The 21,292-nt window shown below is 38.9% G+C and overlaps 1 protein-coding gene and 1 long non-coding RNA gene across 4 annotated transcripts; both read right to left on the bottom strand.

Annotated features, from left to right (window-relative positions):
• Window positions 1-1,827: 1,827 nt before the first annotated feature.
• LOC131222820 (serine hydroxymethyltransferase 3, chloroplastic) lies at window positions 1,828-20,876 on the bottom strand. Of its 3 annotated transcripts, XM_058218024.1 has the most exons (13): window positions 20,780-20,876; window positions 20,109-20,313; window positions 13,292-13,535; window positions 7,603-7,799; window positions 7,341-7,515; window positions 7,103-7,220; window positions 6,879-6,991; window positions 6,664-6,786; window positions 4,306-4,410; window positions 4,098-4,184; window positions 3,643-3,750; window positions 2,839-2,911; window positions 1,828-2,246 (listed from the first exon to the last, which is right to left on the bottom strand). In XM_058218024.1, exons 3-13 carry the CDS (start codon window positions 13,499-13,501, stop codon window positions 1,972-1,974), a joined length of 1,584 nt encoding a protein of 527 aa, XP_058074007.1. In that variant the 5' UTR covers window positions 13,502-13,535; window positions 20,109-20,313; window positions 20,780-20,876; the 3' UTR covers window positions 1,828-1,971. The 3 variants fall into 3 exon arrangements, with proteins under 3 accessions (XP_058074007.1, XP_058074006.1, XP_058074008.1); XM_058218023.1 differs by lacking the exon at window positions 20,780-20,876 and having other exon boundaries at window positions 20,109-20,523; XM_058218025.1 differs by lacking the exon at window positions 20,780-20,876 and having other exon boundaries at window positions 20,200-20,523.
• Window positions 9,173-13,282, bottom strand: LOC131222821 (uncharacterized). The gene is made up of 2 exons (XR_009160193.1): window positions 11,244-13,282; window positions 9,173-9,347 (listed from the first exon to the last, which is right to left on the bottom strand). It is a non-coding gene; the product is annotated as an uncharacterized LOC131222821 (long non-coding RNA).
• Window positions 20,877-21,292: the final 416 nt, after the last annotated feature.

Below are 21,292 nucleotides of genomic sequence, written 5' to 3'. Positions count from 1 at the left end.
CAACACTGTTTCCTGTAATGTGTTCCACTTAAGATTGGGATATACCTTATTTTTGGTCTCGTACTGTAAAATGATCTTTACAAATAGATAGACGGCATGGATGAAACGCATACATCATGGTGGGGCCCACAGAGCACCGACCACCAGCCATTGGCTGGTGTCAAAAACCCCATTTGGAGCATTGATTTGGAATGCATTGGAATTCAAATCACAATTACATTGAAATCAAGTGATTCCGATTCCTCAAGTTTGGAGGGGGTTGGAAATTTTCAGTATACTAACATGACTTAGATTTAATTAACTAAATTAACTTTCATATCTCAAATTAGTATATATACCTCATGTTTGATAGAATGATTGGATTAAGTCCATTAAAATATATAATTTAGCCAAAAAAGGAAATTTTGAAGCTTGGGTGGACCACAAATGCAAGTATCATAAACAAGTGCCTCATCAACGTTTTTTAACCGTCCATTTATATATCCAATATTTGAATGGTTTAAACTAGTCTATTAACGTAAGTTTGGTGTTACAACCAATAATTGGATTATTTTGAAGTATCATTAGAGTCCCATGTATCTAATATATTAGTAGCCTAGAGATACATTTGTTACATATCTGACTCTACACCTGAATCTCAATATTTTGCTAACATTTCAAAACACACCCATTTACCACCAAATCTAGGGTGCCAAATGAGGTGCAAGTATTTCTCCTCACTTGTGCACAGGCATTCAGAAATTGTACACCTGCTAGATTTAACTCAAATTAGACCATCTAAATAGTGGAACCCACCATCATAGTTCCAAAATAATATTAATTAAGCAATCCAAACATCCGGTTCATAGATAATTATTTGCTGAAATAGGAGCATTGGATATTATCCATTTTTAACTATCCAATAAATGTCCACCAACCCCATTAATCAAATAAGCAAATATGCTTAGATTTTTTTATTTTTTTTTCATGATGCATGGATATTGGGACCCTTACTTTGGACAGTTTATCTCGAACTACATGTATGCCACGTATACAGTTTTTAATTAATTTCTAAGTGCCTGCATATGCCTGACCCTATGGCTCAGTAGTAGACTCACAAGAGATTCAACATGAGGTCATGGGTTCAAGCACCCATTGTGGTGTGAGTGCGCGAGCACCTGTGGGGTATGTGAGTGTGTGTGAAAAGGTGGGACCAAACAATGAGCCTACTAAAGTGCGTCATGAAAAAAAAAATAAAGACTGAAAGAACTCATTTAAGTGGGAAATGGTACTGTCAAGGTTGAGCTCTGTCAGCCCCACCGTGATGTGTGGAACACTCACCCCTTACATAGGATGCGCCCTACCATGGTAGAAAATCAGGCTAATCCAAGACTTAGGTCGGCCGCGGGCCACACCACCAGGGAATAGTAAGAGTGGCCTCCCGCCATTAAAACCTTCCTGGTTGTTTATGGGCCTTCCGAGATATGGTTTAGACATCCGAACGATTCATTGGGCCTCTCCCACTTGGACAAGTGGTCCCACAAAATTTCAGGCCATTCCAAAACTCAGGTAGGCCCCACCAAGTGATTTTAGATGTTTCAGGCATGATTTCACACAACTCCCAATGATTTGGCCCACCTGGCATTTAGATGCAGCAGATTTTTGGGATATCCGATAAACTGGAGTGCACACCAAATGCACAGCTAAGATGTACACACATCACAGCGGGGCCCACAGAGCTCAACCTTCGACCCCATAGTACCTTTTTCCCCTTTTCTAAGTGGCAACTAAACATGCCACAAGAAATGCATCTTGTTTTACATTTACAGCACGAAAAATGAGAGAGTATTACTGCATCCAATGATATTTTAATTATGGAAAATATGGTTTTTTATTTGCATATTAAATATTATATATGAGATGAAATAGAAGTCCCTATGTTACTTCACCTATATTGCAACAACACTGCTAGTAAAATAAAGCAGCAATCATCTATACTCCAGGCAATGGAAATTGGTTGGTTAGAACTTCAACTCTCCTTTTCAGATCCGAAATGCGCACCTTCAGTGGGAAATTGGAAGATTCTACTAAGTCCATGAAATCTTTAAGCTTTGTCCCGCTGACAGAAGCCTTGGCTTCCAGAGCAATCTGCACGCCCTCGTGAATGAAGTCTGCAACTGCTACAAAATTGGCCTCCTTGAATCCTCGGGTGGTCATAGCAGGTGTCCCAATGCGGATGCCACCCGGCACTAGCGCACTTTTATCACCTTTTAAACATGGAACAGTGACACAAAGGAGGAAGAACTCAAAATTTGAGATTTGACATAAAAGCCCATGTGGGTTATCTCCAAATGCAGCTACACACACACACCAGTGTGGAAATCCAAGCCATGCATCAGGTGGAACCAAGGTTTAATGTACCATCAAAAAATGGTGTGTATCACCTGATAAATACCAGTATCATCTGTGGATGATATGGCTGCATTGGCCCATACTGGCCCAAAAATAGCCCGTTACATGTATAGGTGGTGAAGAATACAATATGCCAAAACCGATTTTTAAACCATAGATGGAACCATTTGGATACGATTTGGCTTTAAAATACGCCATTCAACCCATTGGACTGGCCACATGCATATGAAAACAACGGTTTTAAAATGCCAACCATCCAGTGCACATGGCATACTGGATGAGTGGACCATCCAACTTTTGGTCAAGAGCATGATGCGGTGGACCCCATCCAATGCAAGGCTGCAGTGTCCCACACAACACAGAGGTCTGCAAATGTGATAGCATGTATGGTGCGAGTGAGCTTTGCAAAACACCCAAAAAAGGGGGGAAATAAAACAACACTCTTACCTGGCACTGAATTCTTGTTGAGAGTGATAGAACTCATGTCCAGGATTTTCTCGGCCCGCGCCCCATCAATACCCTTCAGTGAGCAGTTGATGAGTATCAAGACAAACATAAGGAGAATAATGCGTGCGCACAAGCATGCACACATGTTCATGCATGTAGGTGTCCATGGATGCATGCATGCATGTATATAAAATTACCATACTTTCCAACTTCGTGATCAGTGTGCCTAGTCTCTACATTAATTGGGCCATGGATGGGAGCTTAACCAACTAGCAACTCCATGAATGCATGAAAATATGAGCAAAAGATGCTCTAATCACTGACTTTCCAAATGTATAAAAATTTGCCATTGACTGGGTCTTGGCACTGTACAAATTGGGCCCCATGTTCAAGTCCTTGAATTCCAGTAAAAACAGAAATCTGCTCAAAAATGGTAGAAACACAACTAATTTGGGGACCCAAGTTCAGAATATGTCAGGAACCAATGCATTAACACAAAAACTGCACTGGACTGAGTCCATTGGTCTGATGGTTCCAGACTCACTGAGTTTCTATTCATGACCTAGCCCAATCACCAAGCGTGAGTACTTGCCAGATGGCATATCTCAGCCATTGAAAAAGAGAGAGATTTCTGCATGTCTCAGCCTTAGAATTCCATTATAAAAAACTGCATGTGATTGATGTAGCTCATAGTAAAGGGTGATTCAAGGCAGGAGTGACACCTAGTTAGAAGGCTCGTGTAACTAAGCCATCAGGACCCTGCATGTCAAAGCTAAGCAAGGCAATAAGAAATCAACAGCTTACCAGTGGCCTTAGATCAACTAAAATGAGGTGATTGTCACTACCGCCAGAAACCAACTTGTATCCCAGTTCAACTAAACGGGCCGCGAGCGCTTTACAATTAGCTACCACCTGCAGGAACCACCAGTAAACATATTGCATAACATCCCCATAAAGTTCACACAGCAGCGCAGACCATGGTATGCCAAAATGGCTACGTAACGGCTGAAACAGCTGTAACAGCCGTTACAAAATAATATATTAAAAAAGGCCCATAATGGGTCTGGAACAGTTTTTTTTTTTGGGGGGGAGGGGGGGTTGCATAACGGACACTATGGCCCGTAACATAATGGTAAGGGCAGTGGCGATTACAGCCACCATTACCATTATGGAAAAACTTGGCACAGACAGCACATTAAGAATTGGATGGCTGGGATCGACACAATGTTTCTTCAACTCATAAAAGACGGTAGGCATACCTGACCCTGATAATCTTTGTACTCAGGGGACTGAACAAGCTTTAAACACACGGCGAGCCCTGCAATTGTGTGGTTGTGAGGACCACCCTGCAAAGACAAGGTTAAATAGGATCCGGTTGACCCGAGTCACAGAGTCCGACATTAGGACATGCAGCCAGATATCACTCAAAACCAACTTCACATGGCAAAGGTGATTAATCCTACTTACCTGCAAACCGGGGAATACAGCGTTGTTAATGGCAGTTTCTAGATCAACTCCTAAAATAGGATCCTTCTTGAAGAAAATCATGCCTCCTCGGGGCCCACGTAAGGTCTGCAATACAAGTTCTTGACTTACCAGGAAATAGATGGACAAAATATCTGAAAGAAACATTCTCACAAAAGAGGAATGAACTATAGATGACAAACTGAGATGTAAAAAGAACTTCAACCATTAGCCACCACAGTCACCACTGTTCTTTTTGCTGTTGATTCGGTGTAGCAGTGGGCAGTCGGTGGACAAACGGGATATTGCATCCTTAAAAAGATAAATGAACTAACACATGTGCATGTGCATGTATTTTCCCTATTTACCTATGCACACAAGCATATGCACATGCGCCCGCATGTGTAATTGTGCAGATCCACATCCTATAGAGGCACAACATTTGTGTGCCTCCAGATTGTGTACCACGTGCATCACATATGTATGCTGATCTGAACCATGAATACTGCTTGCTCCACTAATGGTTGGCCCCTAACAAAATTTCCGTTGTTAATTTTGGTTAGAACTTAGAACCATCCAACATTGTTTTGGGCCACAGATCTAATTACTATTTTTGTTCTCATCTATGTACTCCATGTGTGCAGAAATGACATATGAGCATGAAAATGCCATGAGCACCAAGTTTTCTCATGCACACACACACAGGCATGAAAATGCCATAAGGTACCAAATCTGCCTTGCACACATGCACATGCACGCACAAAAAACACATGCACACAAACGCAGTGAAAAATAATTGAAAATAATTATTTGTGGTTGGCCGTTACCATAGTATATGGGGCACGTGGAACTCAAGAGTTATTTCAAAATAAGACCGAAAAGTGATTATTTAGAAATATATATTGTAATTGGCTGTTATCATGGAATACTAGGCACTGAATCAGAGTTATTTCAAATTTTTATAGTGAAAATAATTGATTTAAAATGTTTATTTTGATTTTCGGAACAGTCCGGCAAAATTAATGGCTAAATTCAGCAAAAATAAAGATTCGGAGCAAGGGCCTCAATTACAAAGAATGAAGATGTCGGGCACCTTCTCCACCCATACATATGTACAGTCTCTACTCAATAGGATTCAATATTCTTTGGGTTACGTCTGTGGGCAAAAATTCTCCGTTTGGATAAAACAACAACAACAACAACAACAATAATAAAGTAAATATGAACAAGCAAGGGGGTGTAAGAGAGAGGAAATATAGCAACACGCGCATGCACATTGAAAGACTGCACTAGTAATATTATGCACTCACATAATTCATAATGTTACCACCCTGAGTCCCTGATAATGTCCTATCATAATATTTTTTAGGATATCACAATATTAGCACTCACATAACATTAAGATATGCACTAGGATTGCACACCTTTGCTTTAACAAATGGCTAAGCCCGTAACCCAGTCCCACCCCCCTTTATTGTATTGCATTTGAAGCTTTGGTAGTTTTCAAGATGGTTACGTAACAGCCATTATGTAACAGCAACAGTGGTAACCATCATGCATTATGAACTAACAGGGTCGTAACGCCCATTACAGAAATAGGTTAAAAAGAAAAAAAGAAAAAAAAAAAAGGAGCTGGAATGGCCGTTATGGCCCGTATCGTACCGGTAGCTGCTGTGGCCGTTAGGGCCACAGCTACCGTTACGGAATACCTTGGCAGCTTTGGATCAAAATTGGGTTTAGGTTTGATTTGGTCCAATGACTTCACGACTTTGTGAAGGAGTGGAGCTAACCTCCTGATCTGATTCAATCACTGGTTGGGTGAGGTGTCCAAAGATTGATTATTAGCAAAAGTATTGAATAAACATAATATTTTATTAATGTTTCATATCAAACATCCCTCTGCAAGTGCCTAAAGAGAAACATCTCTCACGCATGAATCATATGAGCACAACCAAGTGATCACATGAAAACCCTGCACAAACCAGCAGCTCAAATTGCAGTGTTGTTGTTTATTATTATTATTAATTTTCCTTTTCCTTTCCCCGATGCTTCAATATGCAAAACCAGCCTTTCATTCAACCTTGGAAGCTCACTGCAAACAACCTCCATGAACAAGTTATCAAACTGACAATGACTTCTACTACAGCCCAGAAATTCAAATCTCCACATAATACAAACTCTCGAAACATGTAAAGAGTAAAAACATGACAATCTAGCTACCCAGGCGATGTATCAAGTCATAAGATGAGAAACACAACACCACTTTTGCATCAAGCCATATGCAAGACTGATTTTGCATGTATGGTCCCATGTGGCAATTCTAGCATATCATAACTCAGAAAAATGGCACCAGATGCATACCTTGTGTGTTGTTGTAGTGACGACATCACAATACTCAAAAGGATTGCCAACCACAGAAGCAGCAACAAGCCCACTTATGTGTGCCATATCCATCATAAGGAAAGCACCAACAGCATCTGCAATCTTTCAAAATATTTTAAATAAAATAGTTAGAGCCGAAATATAAGGAATTTACGTACTACGATTGCACGTGTACAGTCATATAAGATCCTTACCTTCCTCATACGTGGATAATCAAAATCCCGAGGATATGCACTAGCACCAGCAATTATGAGCTTCGGACGAAACAGGTTAGCTGTTTTCTCAAGCATTTCATAATCGACTAGACCTGTTTGCAAATACAGTAAATAAAATTACATCATCAACAACACCATGCTATGTAAATAGATCTCTGAATTTATATGTAACAAGCTCGGGGGAAAAGAAAGGAATGTGCTACCTGTAGATTCATCAAGCCTATAAGGCATAGACTCAAAATAAATTGATGTGCCTGACACCCGTCTCTTAGGAGTCATAAACCCATGAGATAAGTGCCCACCATGAGGTAAGTCCAGACCCTAAATCACAAGTAAATATAAGATGGTTTCCCATATTCTGCAAAAGTACGATAAGAAAAACAAAGGAAAAATTGTTCGTGAAATCATGACTAAAGAAACAAACGAGGATGTCGAACTTACCATTATTCGATCATGCGGTTTAAGAAGTGCAGTGTAAACCTCAAAATTGGCTGGCGAGCCAGATAATGGTTGAACATTGACTCCCCACTTGTTCTCATCAAGGTTGAATGCTGACAAAGCCCTTTTCTGACACAGAATCTCTATCTGATCAATAAACTCATTGCCACCATAGTACCTGAGCCAAATGCAAAAGAAATGATTAGCTGCATTCCAGTATGAGAAATCAGCATGAGAAAAATATCAAATCCGGACCAATATTAACCTTTTCCCCGGCAGTCCTTCAGAATACTTGTTTGTGAGGCAAGAACCAACTGCTTCCATGACGGCACGAGATGTAAAATTCTCTGAAGCAATGAGTTCTAGGCAATTGAATTGCCGTTGCTTTTCCTTGTCCATTATAGCATACAGTTCAGGATCCACTTCCTCAAGACCATAGTCTTTCATACCGCTTGCATTACCTAAGTAACAAAACACGCAATTCCATGCACGAGGAGCCGGATGTGGATAAGTCCTATACAGTTATCTCTTGGTAACTACAAGCATCTCAACAATTACTTGTAGTTTTACTTTTCCTTCTAGGCAAATAAAATGTAAAAAGGCCACAATTAAGACGCTAAACCCAAAATATGCAAAAGTCTACTGTAAAATATGGTCTGATTGAACTCTTTTTTTTTTTCTTTTGATTGGTGGCTTTAACTAAACAATTAGACGGTAGAACAATAAAGCAAGAAATACTACATGCTTGAATGAAAGAACAACAAACCTAAGTGCGTCAAAGCCTGTACATTTGCATGGAAGAATTAAGAGGCCTGAGGCATCTGAGTGCAACTAACAGTTTGTCGACAAGCGTAAAAAATTTTAAAAAGGGAGTTTTAAGATCAGCTGCTGTACTCATTCCAGCATCTTCAGCAATTATATGAAATCTGTCCATGCCCATAAACCATTAGGCTTGAAATGATGACTTCCGAGTATTCCCATATTAATTATGTAGCCAACCCCAATTAGTTTGAAGCATAGTCAGCAAAATGCCATGCAGCAAAAAACCAAGGTACAGAAAATGTTCATGTTTAATTCAGTATCAATCATTAAAAATTCGGCAAAAAATGTGGTCACAGAAACAAAAGTGCCAAAACTTTGGAGGATGAAAAATTCGAGATTAATAGGGTTCAAACTCAATAAAATGGAGAGAGAGTGGGGGGGGGGGGGGACGGCTATATATGCACATCTGTGGGTGTGTTTATTATCCATAAATAAAAAAAAATAAGAAAATAATAAAATTGATAAAAATTATCGGAATTTCTAGATGAATGGAAAATATTGTATATAGGTAATTGAGTAGTGGGTTGATATCATTATTTGCCTCTCTTAAATCCTTCTTTTTCAAGCATATCTTTTTTTTTACTCGGCAGCTCATCTAGACCCAAGTTGGGAGTTGGAACTCACATGAGCGGAGGGTAAATTGACTTGAAATCGCCCCAAGTCAAGGGTACATGCGGGCAATTCATGGTACCAACCATATCATTCCCAACTAAGTTCAAGACGACTTAGATAAGTTGGGTACGACTTGAAAGAACCGCCAACCCATGTTTTAAGTGATCCCCATATCAAGTGATCCATCTCTACTAAATTGTTCACCTTCTACTCAATTATATCAATTGGTAGTGAAGTTTTAATCAAACATGTTTCTTGAAAGGAAAAAAAAAAAAAGTGTTTAATTCAGTTTGCCCTTTTCTTTTTTGCTTTTTTTTTTTCTTTTTATCTTTTTTGTGTGCCTATCTTCCTTAGTATCAGTTTCAAAACATTAAATCAATAATATGAGATTTTTTTATAAAAAATATACATATAGAGTTCAAAACGGAGTTATGTTAACTATGGTTGGGACAAGGCTCTAATGATGATGTAGAAGCATCAGCCAAATGAGACTCCTCACCCTCTAAATGTGGAATCGGGGATGCTGGAATAGGTTTTTTAAAGCAACATCACACCTCTTGTGTGCATCCCTAGCCTCTTTGGAAATTAACCAGGGTGTGCCGAATCGGTTACGTATCGGCCGTATCGGCCGATACGTAACGGTAACGGTGCGAACCGTTACCCGTTTCGGGGCCGTATCGGCCGATACGATTTTTTGTACCCGTATCGGCCGATACGGGCCGTAACGGTAACTTTTTTTTTTTTCATTTCTAGCTCATTTTTTGCTGTTTTTTTGAAACCTTTTGCTTCCAAACTGTTTTTCACTCCTTCTACTACTAATTTCGACCAACCTTAGCTAGGTATTTGAGATGAAAACACATTATATCATAGATTTTTTTGAATCAAAGCTCGGTGGGCCATTTTTCAGAAATTCGTCAAAAATAGGTATTTATACTTTTTTTAATATGTTTTGCTGTTTTAATCATGTCATATGATGTGTTAATCATAGTAGAACATGTTAATGTACATTTTACAGATTTGGGGTGCCATTTAATAATTTTTTAATAATTTTTTCTATTTACGCATGAATTTTGGCCCCTTTTTTTAAAATTCGAAAAATCAAATTTTAATGGTTGTTTTGCTGTTTTAATCATGCCATTTGATGTGTTAATCATAGTAGAACATGTTAATGTGCATTTTACAGATTTGGGGTGCCATTTTATATTTTTTTAATATTTTTTTCTATTTACGCATTTATTTTGGCCCTTTTTTGAAAATTCGAAAAATCATTTTTAATGATTCTTTTGCTGTTTTAATGACATCATATGATGTGTTAATCATAGTAGAACATGTTAATGTGCATTTTACAGATTTGGGGTGCCATTTTATATTTTTTAATATTTTTTCTATTTACGCATTTATTTTGGCCCTTTTTTGAAAATTCGAAAAATCATTTTTTAATGATTCTTTTGCTGTTTTAATGACATCATATGATGTGTTAATCATAGTAGAACATGTTAATGTGCATTTTACAGATTTGGGGTGCCATTTTATATATTTTTTATATTTTTTTCTATTTACGCATTTATTTTGGCCCTTTTTTTGAAAATTCGAAAAATCATTTTTTAATGATTCTTTTGCTGTTTTAATGACATCATATGATGTGTTAATCATAGTAGAACATGTTAATGTGCATTTTACATATTTGGGGTGTCATTTTATATTTTTTTATATTTTTTTCTATTTACGCATTTATTTCTACCCTTTTTTTGAAAATTCGAAAATCATTTTTTAACGATTCTTTTGCTGTTTTAATGATGTCATATGATGTGTTAATCATAGTAGAACATGTTAATGTGCATTGTACATATTTGGGGTGCCATTTTATATTTTTTTTATATTTTTTATATTTACGCATTTATTTCGGCCCTTTTTTTGAAAATTCGAAAAATCATTTTTAATGATTCTTTTGTTGTTTTAATGATGTCATATGATGTGTTAATCATAGTAGAACATGTTAATGTGCATTTTACATATTTGGGGTTCCATTTTATATTTTTTTATATATTTTTTTCTATTTACGCATGAATTTTGGCCCTCAAAAATAATTGCAAACACCTAAATGTAAGATATTTTCATATTACATTCATTCTAATATATCTATCATTGATAGTAGATAGTTAGAAAATTAAATATATGAATTTTGTAGTCAAATTCAGGTTATCTGGTTCATAAATTCATCAGATAGTCCGATACAACTTCTCACCAAAGAGTGGACCGTTACACCACCATAAACATGTTCCAATTTATAAATGAATGCATATTTGGAATGCTTAGAATATTCCGGATTTAATCCATATTTTTTCATATTTTTTTGACAAAAAAAAATTTTTGCACCGTTACGGGCCGTTACGCCCCCGTATCACCGTTACGCCCCCGTATCCGTATCGGTTTTGGAGGTCACCGTTACGCCAACCGATACCGATACGGGACACCTTGAAATTAACAGCTGAACTGCGAGTAGTCTATAGTTTGATTTCATATAGGTACGCAATTAACTAGCCTTAAATAATGTAAAATTACCAAAACTGCCCATAATTAGTTATTCCAACCGCAAATAAAAACAAGAAAATACTCGATCTAGCCTTTCCGCACTTGTGCTGCCTCGATTGCAAAGGCCAGATGAAGCAAATACCATAATTGGTGCACAAACAGGGTATAACACGGTATAGCATGTACATACGTTGGAAACAAGTGATAAACCAATATCAATTTACTGGCAGTCATGGAGATCAGCAGAAGCTGGGTATATGTTGGCAAGTCATGGCACGTCATGGGCACAGCTGTTTGCTTAAAATTATGTCTGGGTAAAATGTAGCATAGGGTATACAAATAGTAATACTTCTTTCAGTTTAAACACAAACCAACTCAAAAACAATACAAAGTCAGGTCAATAGGATGCTCCTTCAAAGCCTTTGGTAACATAGCATGGAGCTTCAATATGACACTAAAACAGAAGAAGTCGGTGCAGACTTTCTACAGACATAAAAATAGGAAAGAAATATTCATCCTAGAGCAAATAGTCCAATAAATCACATCAAAATCTGCCACCATAACATTAGGAAGAGAGGTACAATCATGTTGAATGGATGCATATGATGTGCCTAAGGGATGAAGAAAAAGTGAATCATCTGTTTTATTGCATTGGCAATTTGTACAATATATCTGGTTGAGATTCCTGAGAATGTTTGAAATGAATAGGGTGATCCGCACTGAATGGGGAATCTTTTGATGGCCTGGCACGGAAGAAGAAAGGGGCGTAGGAAAATAATGATTATTTGGTGGATAACTTTGATGGCAGTTTTTTGGGATGTATGGAATGAGCAATTGCTGGATTTTCAGGCATACACCATGTTCTTCTGAAGTGGTCTTCCACAAAGCAAAACGCATGGTCATCAAATGGGCTTTGGCATCAAATGAATCTACAGATATCCAGCGGGTTTCTGTAAGGGGTCTTTGGGTTGATCCTTCCACCTTGTATCTAGGACAATTCCACATCATCCTTTTTTTTTATCATGGATCCCTCATCATCCGTTAGTTTTGCTTTGTTTATTATATTCCATTATCCTTTGGGGAAAAAAAATCTGCCAGCATCAAAGAACTTGATAAGAAGGTCTCAACACAGTATCCCCAAATAAAGAAACATCATAGTTATAGAACTCATCAAATGCATACATAAAAATAAATTTTAAAGAAAAAATCATCACCCTAAAATTCTATGACAAATTAAGGCCAATAAAAATTTAAACTGATTGCTCTTTAAATCTGGTCAAACATTTCAACAAAGCAACTTCGAGAAATAAACCATGTGATTCACAAAATGATGCCTTAGCAAACAAAGAGAGACGTTGAATAAAATCCATGCCAAATTTTTTATTTTCCTTTGAAATGCAATATCCATATTAGATTTTTAAAACAAATATAAGAAACCTGGTAAAGGCCACAATAGAGACTTGGAGCTTGGTGACATAGCATGGAGTTACAAACAGCGATACGTTTTCATTATTTATTTATTTATTATTATTTTTTTAACGATAGCAATACATTTTCATCTAACACAAACCAACTAAAAAAGGGTGTGAGGTCAGGTCAATAGAATGCTTCTTCAAGCCATTTATATAATATAGTGTGGAGTTTCAAATTGGCACACCAACAAAAGAATGAGCACCAGATTTTCTTTGGACCATAAAAATGGGAAAGAAAATTTTCATCCAAAGGAAAATGGTGTACGGTAAGTCACACTGAACTCTACCAGCCTCAAAGAATTTGATGGGAATAATTCAGCACAGTATTGCCAAATCAAGATCACAGTTGTTCTAACAGTCATCAAATGCATGTCAAAGAAATCCATCGTGATCCTAAAACTCTGTAACTAATCAAAGACAGTAAAACGAATTTAAGTAACACGCCACTCGAATAAAATGAGTGCATAGCAAATAAACCCTGACATGGAATAAAATACAAATCGAATTAGGCTTCCTACCAATGTCAGGTGCAGGGACGGATACGGAGGAGGGTGGCCTTCCTGTCACCAAGCTCCCCTCAAGATGAGCAGCCTTACATTTGGCATAATTGAGCTTTAACTGGTGAGGGAATTCACCATTACTGGAAATCTTCGGATGAAAGGAAGAACTCCTCGTCCAAATCGATTGATGCATGGAACACATCATGGATCCACTATGAGCATGCATTGTACCCTCTTAGAGCAAGCAGTACACAAATTTCCTACATGTGCCAGAGGGTTCAATGTGAGAACTATACATTATTGAGTTTGCAAGGCATTTTCTAGAGTAACCAGATGAGCTTTCTACAGTTAATTACCAAAAGAAGCATAGAATCCATATATTGATTATCAATATTTCAACAGAATGCATTGGGATGGATCAGGAAAAAAAACATTAAAAAAATGAAATTGAAGGAACAAGAAATTTGACGAGTTGAGAACAGCTGGAAGTGCAACAAAACAATCAGCACTCATTTTTCACGCTGACCAACTGCTAAGAGCTTGTCCAGTATGTACAGGTTTTGACTTTGTACAAGTGATGCCCATTGTTCAATGATCCAAAAAACTGACATGACGGGTGTCGTTCTAAATGATCGATGCACTTAAAAAGCCCTGGGTGGAAAGAGCCTAGCCATAGAACATTTGGCCCTCTTATGATTGAATGTGAACAGTTGCAATTTTGGTCCATGAGCAATCCATATGAGGCCCATAATACCAGCAGTTTGGATCATTGTACCATGGGACCCAGATTTACAAACTCAAAACATGAGTGGTAATGTACCAACCTTTGGCCTGGGCATTGCATAATACCCATTTGGGGATCCAAAGATGGGGTCATGGATATTTAACTAAACTAAATCCGACTTACTGCGGTGATGCGCTAGACAAAAGTGGAGAGACTAAACTAAGCTACGCTAATCAATCTGGATTTGTTGCAGTATAGTGTTGGACAGAAGTGGTGAGACTAAGCTAGGCTATGCTATGTAGAGTTGTACATGAGTCGAACCGAGTCTAGCTTGGCACAACTCGGCTCGGCTCAGCCAGCAGCCAACCCCAGCTTGAACTCAGCTCGGCTCGGTCCTCAAGCCTAACTGGCCAGCTCGGCTTGGTTCGGTCAGTAGCTCGGGCCAGCTCGAGCCGAGTTCGAGCCTGTGCGACATTTTCTCAAACACAAATTGCATCTTCAACTCCCTCACCTCGAATGCAAATCAATAAGAGCGCTTTGCATGCATTTCATCAAACACTCAATGAGCAATAATAAGATCAAGATATGAGTGTAGTCCTATAATGTAAAGTTTTTTTTTTTGGATTTATTTCTTCAATCTTCCCTCAAATACCCATTTGAAGAATACCCTAATATAAGGACAGTCCAAGAAACAACATTTCGTTGAGGCATTTCATCAAACACTCAGCGAGCATCATCAAGATCAAAATGACTGAGTCACCAAGCCAATTCGATCTGAGTCAATTCAAGTCGGGGTTCGAGCCAATCTTGGGCAAGCTCGAAATTTTTTCAAGCTCCAAAAACCATCTCGACTCAGTCCGAATTTAGTTTCAAGCCGACGCGAGTTGAGCTTTTCCAAGTCGAGTCAAGCAAGCCAATCGAGCTAACTCGACTTGTGTACAGCTCTAATGTTATGCTAAGATAAGCGTCCACGTGGGATGAAAGATTGATAGACAACATTAAGCAGGAAAGAGATTGTTGTGTTTAGTTTGGCAAGGGCCCAAAGCTCTTTTGTTCTTTGCTGCTTTTATAGACTTGGGTTAGGTGGTGGCCTTACATATGGTCCCTTGGCTTTCGGGATCAATATCCTAATCGATTAGCGGCCTTGGCATAAGGCAGGCTTGAAACCCTCTTATGCAAAAGCCCCTTGTTACACAAGTGCATCCAATTGGGCCCTTATGTTCTCTCGATTCCTACCAAAGTTGTGTCATAAAGAAGGCGATGTTTGGTGAAAATCCTACAAATTCCACCTAAGTTGCAAATTTGAGGCATAATTATATCAACACTTGCATTTAAGGTATATGGAAGAGGCATAAAGATCTTTAAATACTCATATGTCAAGGATATTTGGGTTACCCAATGTTGTCGAATTGCATATGCGATCATGTGCGATAGCATATGCCTATGCGCATATGCAATTGCACAATCGCATATGGATATGCGCATATGCGATCGCACATCACAACACTGGGGTTACCTCTCCAAAATAGGTTAAAAGGCATGGAGAAACAAAGTTGGAACAAGCAAGAGAGTTGTTTGAGCATGCAATTGAAATGGCAAGTGAAGACAGTAACAGACTTAAATATCACTATCAGTGCACATATCCAACCCTTTCAATACATAAATATATTGATATTGCATGTATCTAGGATTGTATCATTTTTTGAAGGAAACATTAGGAAATAATGGAATTTTTCAATAAAACTTCAAGATATGTCGAAAGAGGCATATTGGCTTTTGTGCCTTCCTGGCGCTCTTTCGATAAAAGTTTTGTCGCGTTTATTATAACAAAAAAATTTGTTGAAAGAGACATGATTACACACTTAGCACTCAAAAGATCACAAAACAAGTATGCACAATAAGTTTTTATCGTATAGGATCCTAAACTATGTTGTCTGACAAAAGTGATGCAATTATATCCAAAATGAGTTCATATAATTCATAAATCATACGAATACGATACGAGTATGGAAATAGATTCCCCAAAACAAATTTGGGGGAAAACGGATTTTTCAGGGGTCTTTTGCTTTTCTTTTCTTTTTCTTTTTCTTTTTCTTTTTATTTTGGATAAGGGAATGTATCACAACATATCATCAATACATACTGCAATGTCGCCATATATATCAACAATATAGGAAAATTTTTATGAAGGGTTTTTGGCAAAATATTGCAATACATGGGAAATACATTGCGATATGTTGTGCGATGCAGAGGAATTTAACAACTTCCCATGTATATCACATCAGCCACATGAGATATCAATAGTATCAGCCAATATCGGCCGATTGTGTTAATATCTAAATCACTAGACAGTATTATCTATATACTTTGAACCATATTCTGGAACTATTTTTTAACCTTTTGGTTTTTCTCAGCCCAACAAGCTTAACAATTAATATGTTGTAAGTCTAGAAATGCAGAATGTACACTTAAGAACATTACTGGAGTATGAAATGTTTTCTAATTAGAACATTAGTTAACTTGAATTTTTTATCAGCCAATACTATCAGTATTTAAATCACTCTACACAGTACTATCTATACTCTTCGAACCATATTTGGTAACTCTTTTTTAACCCCTTGGCTTTGCTCAGCACCACAACCTTAATAATTGTTGGAAGTGTAGCAACACAGTACGTGCACTTAACACCACTATTGGAGTAGGAAGTGTTTTCTAATGAGAACATCCATTGCCTTGATTTTTCTATGAATACAATGTTTCAAAGAAGATAAAGAAAAGGAATGGATACAACAGCTGCTCAAAGCCATCATGAGGACCAAAAACAAGCCCAAAGAAATAGAAATAACAAATACAACAAAAACACAAGAACTAAACAGGAACACCATATCCCATATCCACTATTACAAACTGATCTCTATTTGACACCCTCCTTTTCTAATCTATCTGCCTTTGAGGTAGCAGAATGATGCACATGGGAAAAAGATACCAAAATGGAGGAAACATATCTGAAGCTCCCATAATGAGATTAGCAATGCCCAAAGGACAGCAGCCAGATTTAATCCATCAATTGCATTCCTCAAATGCCCTTCAATGATAATTGAAATTGAGCGACAGCTAATCTGACCCCTTATAGATGAGCGGGTGCTTCGGCATATTAAATCACAAACTGCCAAAAGACCTGAAAATTTCATCACAATTTCTCCATGATAATCCTTGACTAATAAACCTCCAACCCCGGCCAACACTAGGTTTCTCACAGAACTACTACCGAAATTGAGCCTAGAACAACCTTCAGGGAGTATACACCATAATTCCTCAGGTTTCGCTGGACTGCATCCGCATCTAATACATTCAGCTCAATTTGACCACAACCAATGGTTTGGGAGGCCTGTTAGCTTTTTGTCAAGCTTGATTAAAAAATATGCTCTAAAATGTTTATGATAAAGCAGACAATGAACTAGCTTCCCCTCTCAATGTCCTGCTGTTTCTTCCAACCATAGGCACCAATCCATAGAGTCGCTTTGCCAACCAAAAGCTGTCTGACTCGACCCCACACATTGATCTACCACACTGCTAAGAGGGCTGCCACAGAATCTTGCAAGTTCATTGGTTGCTTTATCATAGAACATTTTAGAGCATATTTTTTAATCAAGCTTGACAAAAAGATAACAGGTCTCCCAAACCATAGGCACCAATCCATACAGTCGCTTTGCCAACCAAAAGCTGTCTAACTAGACCCCACACATTGATCTACCACACAGCTAAGAGGGCTGCCACAGAATCTTGGAAGTTCATTGTCTGCTTTATCATAGAACATTTTAGAGCATATTTTTTAATCAAGCTTGACAAAAAGATAACAGGTCTCCCAAACCATAGGCACCAATCGATAGAGTCGCTTTGCCAACCAAAAGCTGTCTGACTAGACCCCACGCACTGATCTACCACACTGCTAAGAGGGCTGCTACAGAATCTTGCATGCCCACAGCAATCGCAAACCTTAAAGAAAATTGATGATCAGATATGTCTAGCTAAAGAACAGTGAATTATGAGGTGGGGAACAGGTTTTCTCTGCCTCGAAACACATCAAACATCGGCTGGGAAACACATCACCCCTGATATTTTATTTAAACGTGTTGTCCAAGAGAATGTACTGGCCTGTAGGGTGCCCTTCTAGACCAAACTGCTACCAAATGGAAGATGAACTAGGCTCAGATAAAGATTTATAATAGAACAAACAAGCGGAGAATCTGCCATTAGCTTTGAGCTCCCATATCCTCCTGTCAGTGCCTGCTTGGTGAATATGAGTTTCTCTCTCTCCCCCTGTGCCTGCTTGGTCCTCCCCCCCCCCCCCCCCAAAAAAAAAAAAAGAGTTTCTTCCAAGAGAGTCAATATCTGAGACAAAAACAATGATGCAAGACAATTAACCACTTGCTCTAAAAGCTCAAACTGATAGAGCATGGCATATTAATCCCTTTATCTCATAGCCCACCCCCCCTACTCAAGCCCACCCCCCTCATAGGCCCCACATCCTTGTGAAAATGCCTTTACATTAATCACCCCCGGTAAGGAGTCTCAAATACAAGACCTCTCGCTTTGACACCAATTTGACTCAAGACAATTAACCACTTGCTCTAAAAGCTCAAACTGATAGAGCATGGCAAATTAATCCATTTATCTTATAGCCCAAGCCCCACATCCCATGGGTTAGGACCTCAACTGAACCCCCTCGTGTGCCCCACGTCACATGGGTTCTGCCTCACACGGGCCACCCACCCCGAGTATGCCCCTGCATCCCACAAGCCCAATGTGAAAATGCCCATGCATTATAAATGTCCTTGTCACTCTTCAAAAATAAATAAAAAAATACACTGTAGTGTATGCTACAAACGCTACACGCTATGTAGTTGTAGCATACAACTACGACTAGGGGTGTCAATGGGCCAGGCTCGGGCCCAAAAAAATCAGAATTTTGCATAGGCCTGGCCTGACGGCCCAGCCCAAAACAGTTCAAAATTCGGGCCAAGACCTACCCCAGACCTGGCCCGTTGACAGCCCTAGCTACAACCCCTGTAGCATTTACGCTATTTAGCTATGCTACTCAGCATACACTACCGCTATGCTACAAATGCTATTTGAAACACTGTTCGCAAGTTAGCCAAACACAAAATGATTTAACTGTAAACACTTTAACACTGAAAAGCCAAATAGAATAGCATGTAAACAGTTTATGCATGAAACTCTTTCAGGCATAAATTGTTTACCGCTATCTTGTTTGGCTTTAAGATGTAAAGTGTTTAGTGTTTACAGGTAAAAAGTTGCCTGTGTTTGGATAACCCATAAATGGTTAACAGCTTAGATAGTGGACATTCACAACACATTGAGCTTAGAGCAGCAAAAACGAACAAAATCTTCAAATCACATAAAAGAGCTTGATATAAGATGGGCCATTGTGTTAAACTCATCTTGATAAAGTCTAGAGGGCCAGAAAAGTGGGCCCACCATTTCAAATGTCTTTCATGAAGAGAAACTACTGAATATAAATCTTTGAACATGAAATACTAGCCAAGTAGTAGTAAAAAAATGTTTAAACGTAATGTTCCAATAAACAAGCCATTCCAACGATCAAGTGGGCCACACCACAAGCAACAGTTGGGATGGGGACGCTCGCCCTTAAAAAGGAGTGATTATTTGCGGGGCCTGCTGTGAACTGAATATGCCATCTAATCCAGTCAAATGGTTCAACTAACCAGGAAGATTGCGGATGCAGCAAAATCAGATCATTTCAATAGTCAGGTGGACCACACCACAAGGAATTGTTATGACGGGTACAACCACCATTAAAACTGTCCAGATTGTTGCGTGTCCCGGCTGATTCTGAAATCCGCCTATTTTTGGGGCCCGAGGATAGAAAAACGGGGGATTAAAAATAGACGGATTGGATGGCCTAGAAAAATCAAGGTGGGCCCCACAAACAGTAGGTATGCACTATTTTTTACAATGGCGAAGGACACCGTATCCTTCTCTTCTTCTTCTCTTCCAATCGAAAAGGGGCAAACCCTTTTCTGTCACCGCTCTGAACAGAAAAAATAAATAATAAATAAATAAATACCTGCGAAGGTGGTCGCCGGTGGCGCTCGAAGGCCTTTCTGGTCGCCGGAAGAAGGGAGAGAGAGAGAGAGAGAGAGAGAGAGAGGAATGACCTGGGCTTTTCGTAATTATCTTCTTATCTTGTCTATGTTTTCTTTGGGCTGTCTTTCTTCTACACCTCCGATCGTCTAAAAACCCCGAGCAAACGGCTAAAACCCTAGAGACGACTGAAAACAGAATAATCAAAAGGAGAAAAAGCGCGCCTGAAAAGTAGGTTTGTTTTCCCTCAGTCGCGACTCAGGGTCAAGTCCGTGTATCGACGCTACTGGCCCATATGCTCAGTGTTCCAATGATCGGAACCGCCCATGTTGTGGGCTCTGTGATATACATGAATATCATCTATCACTGTCCATAGATGAATTTAGAGCCGTGAAAGGGAGAGTTTGATGGATCGCATTCAAGTCTAAAAATAAAAGGAGATGATCATTTCTGAAGCATGGTCGTGGGATATTAGATTGTTTATGATAGTAAAAAGGGATATGGACGGTTCAGATAATAGCAACATTTCAAGATATGGCCCACGGTGATGCGCTGGTCCTGATTCGCGATAGAGGCGAAACGAAATCGACAAAAAATCGAAAATAATCTGCGAGAAATTGACCACTGTACACGCAACTTGAGTCCAAAACTAACCTTCCCAACTTAGACGTTGGACGCACGGTCGGTTATGCAGAAATCCATTTTGGGAAACATCTTGGCTTTCGTGATTTGGCGAGTCGTCCGAGATCCTTTCGATGACTATGCTGTGTGATCCGACCAATTGCGTAGATCCCGTGGTAGCAATGGAGCCGGGGCATTTGAGGACAAAATACCCCTGCCTTCCTTTCGGAAGCGGATTGGCTAGCGTGCGAAGGCGAGCGCTGACGCTCGTGTGCCCTACCATGATGTATGTTTTGTATCCCCACCTTTCATCCATTTGAAACAACGGGCCACCATTAAAAACTTCTAAAAGCCACAAAGTTTTAGATCAACCTGATATTTGAGTTTTCCCTTATTTCATATCTTTCTTAACTTTTGAACAACATGGATTTCAAATAAACATTACGATGGCCTGAGGATAGTTTCAATGGTGGGAATCACTCTCCCTACTGTTTTCTTTAGTGGGTCCACTATAAATTTTTATTTGCCTCATTCTTTAGTTTATAC

The sequence above is a fragment of the Magnolia sinica genome, chromosome 13 (assembly GCF_029962835.1).
Source record: "Magnolia sinica isolate HGM2019 chromosome 13, MsV1, whole genome shotgun sequence".
Taxonomy (NCBI): Eukaryota; Viridiplantae; Streptophyta; class Magnoliopsida; order Magnoliales; family Magnoliaceae; genus Magnolia; species Magnolia sinica.
This window is presented reverse-complemented; position numbering and strand designations above follow the sequence as displayed.